At 39.1% G+C, this 9492-nt stretch overlaps 1 protein-coding gene across 1 annotated transcript in view; it reads right to left on the bottom strand.

Annotated features, from left to right (window-relative positions):
• The window catches only part of CNTLN (centlein), a 245702-nt gene extending 237236 nt beyond the window's left edge, over positions 1–8466 (bottom strand). Inside the window, exons 1-2 of the mRNA XM_033124096.1 lie at positions 8034–8466; positions 680–768 (exon numbers count right to left, since the gene is read on the bottom strand). Coding sequence (XP_032979987.1) covers positions 680–768; positions 8034–8393 — 449 coding nt within the window. The 5' untranslated portion in view covers positions 8394–8466. The remainder of the gene's footprint in view (positions 1–679; positions 769–8033) is intronic.
• Positions 8467–9492: the final 1026 nt, after the last annotated feature.

Genomic DNA, 9492 nt, shown 5'->3' on the forward strand with positions numbered 1-9492 from the left:
AAGTGTCATGGGACTACTGTATATCTAATGTCTGATAAGGCGTTCCTAGCATCACTCCACTGTTTCTAATGACCAAGGAGAAGCCCCATAATCTATAGTTAAATGACTGGGCATCCACTACAGGATAATACAGAGTGCTAAGTGAAATCCCTCAATCTATTCCAGAAAACTCACTCTACTCTGGCAAGGTCATCCCAGGCTTTCAGTAAACACTACAATTATCTCAGGGGAAAACTGAGCTGTGCCGAGGAAGGATCATGTCTTGGAAGTTGCCCACAAGGGCAATCTGAGTAAGAAGCTAAACAATAGGGACTTCTCCAATTTTTAAAGCTGAGTTATAATAGCTCAAGACACACACACACACACACACACACACACAAACACACACACACACACACACACACACACACACACAGGGTCTAAGTCATGGTTTTACCTCTTCCCTGCAAACTACCCAAATATGTTAGAATATGAGCAGAGGATATGGTCTATCTATACTATCTGGTGAACTGGCATCCTTGTAATAAATAAATAAATCCAGTAATTTTATCATGCTCCACATTTATCTGGAAATCAAATATATCTCTTTAGGGGATTAGTGCCAAGTTTTAATTTTAATAATGAAGAAAAACAAATTCAACAATTCAAATACTCATGAAAAATTATCCTGGGAGCTTACCTTTCCACAACCAAACTGACTGCTTGTGTGAGATCTGGGTGTGTCACTTGGAGACGTTTCCACAAGGACCATACAAATTCTTTATCAGCCTTAAAAACAAAATTAAAGACATTTTAAATGCATTGCTTTGTAAGTAAAACAGAGAAGACAAGATACCACATTAAATTAAAAAATAAAACAACAAAATTACTTGATCCCTAGTTCTATAAAATAGATTCTTAAAAAGTATAGCACAAAATATCTATTTTTTAAAAGTTCTTACACTAGTAACCCACATTCACTTTAACTATTCTACCATTCACATTTTTGGGTATAAATGTTGCAATGCCAAATATCAAGGTAAATTTTCTCTAAAAGGAAATTGTCCTCTAGCTCTGCTTCATTTTTCAGCTCCCCTTTTTAACAAAATTCCTTGAAAGAGCTGAGCTGCCTGTAATCACTGTCTCCATTTCTTCACCTCCCATTCATTCTATAGCCAATTCCAGTCTGATTTCACTCCCCACTATTATGCTAAAATCATTTTTCAAGGTCCTCTATATAGTCAAATCCAATGGACAACGGACAGCTTGGGTCCTTAATGCCTGGGTCAGTTGTTATCAACCCTGGTTGACTGTTAGGAATCACTTTCAGGGAGTTTTGTGTTGTTCTTTTTTTAAAAAAAAAAAATACAAAACAGTGATGACCTAGAGATTCTGATTTAATTGGTGTTAGGTAAGGTTCAAATTATTTTTTAAAACCTTCACAGGTGATTCCGTGCACACAAAATTGAGAACCACCTCCATAGGTGACTTTACTTAATCCCATGGCTTAACATATCAACTCTACACTAATGACTCCCACATTTCTCTCTCTAGCTTTTTCTTTTACCCTTAGGTGCAGACTTGAATCTCCAACTACCTACACAGTCACTCCACTTGAATACCTAATAGGTTTCTCAACTTAACCTATCCAAAATAAAATTTTTGACTTCCTATGCTCTCACAGACCTGTCCCTCTGTGTCTCATAAAACGACACCACCAACTAACTACCCATCTGCTCAAAGGCCTAACACCTAAGAGTCGACCTCAGTTGCTTTTCTTCACATTTTATATCCAAACTATTAGTAAATCCTATTGGCCTTACCTACAAAATACATCCCAATTCTAACCACTTCTCTACACCTCCACTACCATCACCCTTTTCCAAGTCAAGTCCATCTCTTGCCTAGCTCTCTACAATGGTCCCCTAACCTCCTTATATGTAGCTCAAAATCCTCAAAAGGGTTCCCATTAGATTAGGAAAATAATCCAAACTCTACCAAGGTGTCATGCAGGGTCTCAGGTTCCACTCCCTGCGCAAGAACGAAGGATATGTTGTCCTGCGGGACACCCTGCTCACTGCGCCATTTGTCGTGCGAGGCGGCCTGCTCGGGCTCAGCTCCCACTCCCCACATAAGAACGGAGGACATGGTGAAGCCAAAAAGGAACACCCACGGAGCCATAGGTTGGGGGGTCATACCACTATAGTCTCACTGGAGGCTGGAGCCACACGATCTGCACCCTGCAGTGGCTTTTCTGCCAATCGATCGACTCCCCAACCAATGCAGACGTACAGGTAACAGCTAGCTGATGGTCAACTAGTCACAGCTGACGGCCATCTAACACCCAAGCCAGCACCTTTCCATGTGAGGTTGAGAGTCTGGAAACTGTTCTCCTGGCTCTGTCTCCACACAAGGCTACAACACCCCACATATCTGGCCCCATACATATCTCTTGAACCTCATCTATCACTCTCCCCCTTGTTCACACTCACCTTCTTGCTCTACCTGTACCAGAGCCTTTGTACATGTATCATCCACCAGATTTTCATAGATTATTCCTTCACTTCAGGTCTTTGCTTAAGTGTCACATCTGTTATAATTATAGCCACCCAAACCCACAAGTCTCTGGTAACCACTTACCGTTTTATTTTCATATCATATTTCATTTTAAAACACTGTATTTGCTTCTTCATTTGGGTTTACTAGTGTAGTAGATATCTCTATTTGTAGCTGTCTCCGTCATCCATTTCCCCCTTCCTGTTAGTAACAGAAACCATTTTGGCTCCTTTCTTGCCAATTAAAAGACTGGCCTCTCTTATCTATGTGCTATGTGACTATGTTCTCTCTTAAAATATAAGAAGTGTTATTGCAAACCTTATAATTAGACTTATGTTTACCAATTGTGTTACAAATATTTTTTCAAATGTTGTTGCTTATTTAGCTTTATTTATGATGAAGTTTTGGGGGTGAAAGGTAGTTTATAAATTCAAATTTATCCATATTTCCCATTATGGCTTACGGGTTTTATGTACCAATCAGAAAGGTCTTCTGCACTCCAACATTAGAAATATAGTTACCCATACTTATTTCTATATTTTTTATGTTTTCATTTTTTTAATGCTCAAATCTTTGATCTATTTTGATAGTTTGTTGAAGACTTTTGACAGCCTGAGTACGGGAGACTATTATCTACCTACCTAATTATAAGGAGAGTACTACCAATCTTACCAAATAATTGAGTATCATGCTTTACTTTATCCCTTTTAAAGTAAGAGTTCAGCATTTGGGTATTAAAACAATTTGAGTAAAAGACAATAAATTTCAATATATAAATCACATGTCATAACTTGCTTGAAAGGCAATGAAGATTGGAAAAGTAAGCTAATGCAACATTATGTGCTGTAAGTCTATTTTTAAAAGATATGTTGTGAATTTACAAAATCTCTTGAAACCGTATTATCTATAAATTTATCTTATAGTTTGCTTCCCAACAAAATAACAAAGATTAACATGTATTTTCATCTCAACTTTTCTACATAAAATACTAATCAAGAAAGGTTAACAAAAATGTAAAAAAAAAAACTACATTTCCAACATTTATAAAATAACTGAATTATTTCACTTTAAATAAGTATGACTCACTAACAAAGAACTTAGCTCTAGCAAAATGAAAGGGACATAGTAAGAAATCAATAAATATCTGATGAAAAAAATCTTTACATCTTAATTTATACTTTTCTCTTTTTTCTATTTTTTGTTGTTGCTGTTGCTATGGTTAATGGTTATTTGACATCTCCTCTTCAATCCTCACCAAAGAGAAAGTAACAACAAATTCTCCTTAAGCTCTTTTATCAGAGACCAGAGAAAAAAGCTTCCTCAAGAGGAAAAGACTCCTCCAGAAACAATCTATTATTAATTTATAATTACAATTTATACTCAGAAGTTATTTTGGGAAGAACTTCCTTGTTTCCAAATTTGTTTAGTTTAAACTTTAGTTATTATTTTCTTTTTTAAATTTATGGTCAGCAATGGTATTCAGATTTACTCTGTCACCTGAAAATACTCAAATGTGTAAATAACACCTGATTTGAAGAAAAAAAAATTCTTTTGTGAGCAATAAAATGCTATGAATGCATTATGGGACTATTCCATGTACTAGTTTTTCTGAATTTCTTAGTTGTTTAAATGCATATATAATGTTCAATGTGGATTACACCTCTAATTACTAAAAATACCTTCTTTCATATACGAAAAGAAATAAAGGTCCCCAAAACCACAAAACTAGTTTCCAAACTATTCCAGACATTATGAAAACAATAAAACTAACCATTGCCAATCCTATTCCTTTTATACTATCCTTTCCTTTGGGCATTTAAATATGTTCTTTAAAATATTACAAATAAAGCCCTCAAAAATTACTCATTATAAAATTTTATATTATTAATACAGAACTTCTACACAGAATCAAATAATTTAAAATTTAAATTAAAAAAATCCTACTCCTTCTCACAAAGTTTATTAAACTCAGCCTATGAATGAGTTGACTAAATGGTAAGAGACTACAGTCTAAATTATGTTAGCAGTGGATTAGCACTGACTTTCACTTATCACCTAGCATGGAAACAAATATCCACTTTACAAGTAGACACTCAAAATTGTCTTCTTCACTGAGTACCTACTCTCCCAGCACCTAGTTTGGTCTTTGGCAACAAAACAGGACTTCAATTCACCTGTACTGGAGGAATGAATGCAACAAACATATGAAAACTATTTCCTATATTTAAACCAATAATTTACCTATCAGAACTCAGGGAAAGCAATGGAAGGAGTTTAATTACAAAGTATGGCATTAACTAGCCACTCAGCAAATTATTACTATGAAAAATAATTGCAGAAATATATTTATCTATTAGAATACAGCTACTAACAACGATAAGGATTCTAAATATATGTTTTCAAAATTTTTTTTGTTTGTGAATGACTGGACAAGGTTACAACACACCTAAATGTCTATCAAAGACTGTAACTGGCTGAGTTCTGTTATATACTCTTAATTCCGACATCATATGCTTCATGAAAGTTAGTTTCATCATTAAAGTTGGAACAACATATATTTCGTTTAAATTACCTAATTTTTCACCTGAAATTAGTTTATAGGTTTAGTATGTATTTTTGACCGCTACTAAAAGGATATAAGCTTTGATATACATGTGCATGGGTGTGGGTGTTTGTGTATATTATACACACATGCATATCTAAGTATGTATTGACACACACATTACTTTTTCTTACCTAGTTATGCATGAGGTGATAAAAGTGCGTACACATACCCACACATTATCCTTTGTCACAAATAGAACACAGTTATTTTACTAGTTCCCTAAATGCTACTAGATAATGTCTATGCTTTTTAAAATGACATAAAAACTCTCCTTGTTCTGTAATTTGCTTCTCCTTGGATCGTCTCTTGCTGCTCCTTTCACCTACCCTGAGGCAGCATCATAGGACACATTCTTGAAATACATAATCAAAATTAAAAGTATAGTGAAGTCAAGTTCTAAATAAATGAATAGAGAATAAATGTCATGGTCTTAAAATTACTCTTTGGAGTACCCCTGAAGTTCCTTAAGAAAAAGCTACATTTGGAAACTAATGTCCTGTCCTCAGTAAGTCCAAAACAGAAAGCTTTGCTCCCTACCTTGAAAGTAACCATGTTTTCTTCAGTTAAGCATTATGTATGTGTTGCTTGCTAATTTCGGGATATATGAAAAAAAGTTTAAATATACAATCATATAGAGTGTAGTAAGATGCTCATATTAAAAGAAACGCTTGGAACTGAGATTGTTTTCTATTACATGCTTATTCTGAGTCATTCCAGTGTAGTGGATTGTGACATGAATCACTCAAACTTTCTCTCCAAGTACACAGAATTAAATTCCTGAAAGTTAAGTGGGAAAAAAAATTAAATGAACCTACTTATGAACAGAGACTGATTTGTAGGGTTCTTTTCCCCAAACTGTACATATGACCTATTACTGGGTTGTGAAAGTGATTTAGTAGATCTGAGTTGCATTTTCTTCAAGAACAATATTTAAAATATCAGAGTTAATAACACAGAGTAAATATTTTTTCTGAAATATATGTATGTGCATGTTGTGTATACTTCCTAGGTAGAAATGTAAAATGAATTTATTTTGGGTTGCAATTTTTGAAAGGTTTGAAAAATATAGGGTTAATACTATGTATTCTTAGGTACTGTGATTTCTAAGTAAGTAGACGAACAAATTAAAAAAGATGTAAAAATGAATGTTTAATTACTTAAATACTTTCTTACAAAACAATTTGGAGTTCATTACTGTTTCCCCAAGAGAAGAAGTATGGTTTAACTGAAGTTTTATGGTATGGATACCATAAAACTCCTCACATTACTGGAATGGCTATGATCACCTAACTGTCATATTACGAAAATCTCAAGATCCATTGTTCTAGGATGATTACGACTATCTCAATTCTTAACAACTGCCTAGCATATTTCATTCATCTTCCTAGTGCTATATATACTTCTATGTCCAAGTTCACAAAGGCCAACACCATGTTTGAAGCCACATTTTTAAAGAATAGTGAATGGATTTGGGGTAGAGGTTCACTGGGCTGTTTCCAACAGACTGATCTCCTTAATCAATTCAGTCATAAAGAGTAAATTATCTTTGCTCCTTAGCCACTCAGGGCACAACTACGGGAAATACAGAATGAGGGGTCTGGAGGAGAATGTAGAAGATGGGCAAATAGCATCCTAGGACCTGTCAAATTAACAAAGGCCTTTATCATGGTTTCGTAACTTTAAAATACCCAAGTATTTTAGGTGTGCAGATGACATACCAGTAATGCTTTAGTTCGTTAGTATTTTATCTCTTGGCTACTTAGCCAATAAAGAATAGAAAATGTGAAAAGGAAAAGGAGGCAGCCGCTTATCTTCCCAACTTGTTTCAGCAAAGGCATATTCAATTTCAACACGATTGTCCTGTTTTTACAGCTTTGACTCAATCAGCAAAGACCAGAAAAGGGGGCAAAATAATCCAATAGAACAAACTATGAGACAGTGAATTTCATGAATTTTTATTAGTCTAAACTGACACTGTGCATAAAGATACCTTGGTGTTTAGCAGTTCCTAATTGGTTCTATCTTGAAGACAGTGACTCAAAGACTTACTGTTGAATGAATCCCAACGTTTAATTTCCCAACCCTGCCTAAAGATCCTGGTAAAATCAAAGGGATGATGGTAAGGATGCAAAACTAAAGGAAAATCATCTCTCTGAATATGAGTACAGTCAAGCCATCTTTAGTATACACAAACTACAAATAACAGGAAAATACTGTTAATGTAATTGATCTAGTAAATGACATAAAAATGCGATTTCTCACTGGAGGACTATGGAATTATATAGTTGGTTAATAAGTATCAAGTACCATCTATTGTGTGTACAAGTACCCGGCCCAAGACTCCTTAAAAATTATTGGTCTGTGGTTACAATTTGTTTGGCTTAAGTTTACTTAAGAACAACGGCAAGCATGGGTTTGAAAATTGAAAACAGGCTCCTTCAATCGGTGGATCTTATTTTAATAAAGGTGTTTAAACTTTCCTGTTCAACATTTCAACTCATGGATTGCACTCCATTCGTGCTGCACCAAGTGCCACTATAGTCAAAGACCAGGACTCCGGGCTATTGGGGGGGATGCGGGATGCGACTACGCGTCCTGGCGGTATCCAAGTGAAGAAAACCAAACCCAGGGAGCCGTGGCGAACTCTGCCCGGCCGGTGTCCAGAGAGGGTCGGGAGCCCGAGGTTGGGCAGCCGGGCGCTACTGCGCCCCTCCAGTACCGAGCCGCGGACCGGGCTGGGTGTGGGAGCCTGGAGAGCGCGCCGCCGGGCGGGGCTGGCTGGGTCCTAAACCCGCGCGGCAGCGCAGCGGAAGGCAGAGGGAGAGGGGCGCACATCCCCACCAGCCCCGGTCCCACTGGGGAGCGGGAGGCCGGCGGCCAGAGTCTTCGATACCTGACACAGGGCCAGCTCCTCCTTTACGCTGCTCAGCTCGTCCTCCAGCAGCTGCGTCCGGGTCACCATCGCCTCCTCTACCGAGATTCCCTCTAGCCGGTCGGACCCTGTGGGCGCGCTGAGGAGGGGAGCCTGAGCCGGAGCTGCCCACTCTGGCCCTCGCCGACCCCCTGACCCTTCTTCGCCCCGCCAGGATATATCGTTTCTGTCCACGACGCCTTCTCGCGCTGCGCCGGCAAGACCCAAGGCCTCGCTGCTCACTGCGTTTGCCACAGTTCCCCGCTCAACACGTGGGCACCGGGACCCCAAACGTCGCGGTGGGGGCGCAGGGAGCAGTGAGGACGGCGAGCGCGCCGCCATGGCCGCGGCTACTAACGGGTCAAGTTCCCTCTTGGAAACTCCACCTCCCTTTCCCCATCCTGGCGAGCCCGAATCGCCGAGCCACGCATGCGCGAGCCTTTTCCCGCCTCGGAGCGCCGCGTCTCGCGCTCGCTGGCCCTGGCCAGCTTCCAGCGGGCCGCGCGCCGCGCGCGAGCGTCGGACTGCGCACGCGCCCTGGCGCAAGGGGTGAGGCTGTCTGCCCCGCGCTCCACGCCGCCGTGACCTGCGTGTGTTTTCAGCCCGCCACGACTGCCCCCCGTCTAACACCCTACCAAACACTTAGCACTTAGCTAACATCCCACCTCTTAAAGCCTTCTTTGACAAGCCCCCAACCCCAAATGATCCCTAACTGTGAATTCCTCGCCTTCAAGGCCCCTGCCAACTCGTTTGTCACGTTTCGTTGACCGCCCTGGAGTGTTAGTTACACCGCTAATCTCTCCAGCGCTGTTGTAAGCTTCTTGAGGATCAGGGAGTAACTTTTCAACTTAAGTTGTTTTCTTCATACCCCTTAGCCAAACTGCTTTATGTACATCTGACATCCCGCTAACTGATGTCAAGAAGATGGAGAAAGCCTTGGGCTGAGCTGGGACTATCAGGCACGTTCCCCGTTTGAATTATGATCCTTTGTGCACCTTTTGTCTTTTGTTGTAGGAGTCATGATTTTCTTTGAATTTTTGTCAGCTTCCTTAGGTGTTGGCTGAATATCAGCGAGTGTGACCCATGTTGCCTGACAGCTTGGGTCCATAGACAAATTTGAAATCAGTAATTTAGAGTGTGGTTAAGGAAACAAGAACAGCTTTCTTTGTCTTTTATCTTTTTTTTTTTTTCAGTTTTCTTCATTGCTGCTTGCTTTCTTTATAAACTTCAAATAGGCAGTAACATTCTCTTTCTGTCTATAACACTTTCTACTAGAGAAGAGTTTAGTATGGAGATGCACGTTGAGCTACAACTAGAGTTCCACCAAAAATTATATCCATTCTCTTCTGGAAAAAGGGTTCCAGATTACTTGGAGACCTGAGGTGGAGAAAAGAAGACTGGAAGTAGGGAGGTAACTAACTGCTGTAACTGATGACCTCCT

Source organism: Rhinolophus ferrumequinum, chromosome 12 (assembly GCF_004115265.2).
Source record: "Rhinolophus ferrumequinum isolate MPI-CBG mRhiFer1 chromosome 12, mRhiFer1_v1.p, whole genome shotgun sequence".
Classification (NCBI taxonomy): Eukaryota; Metazoa; Chordata; class Mammalia; order Chiroptera; family Rhinolophidae; genus Rhinolophus; species Rhinolophus ferrumequinum.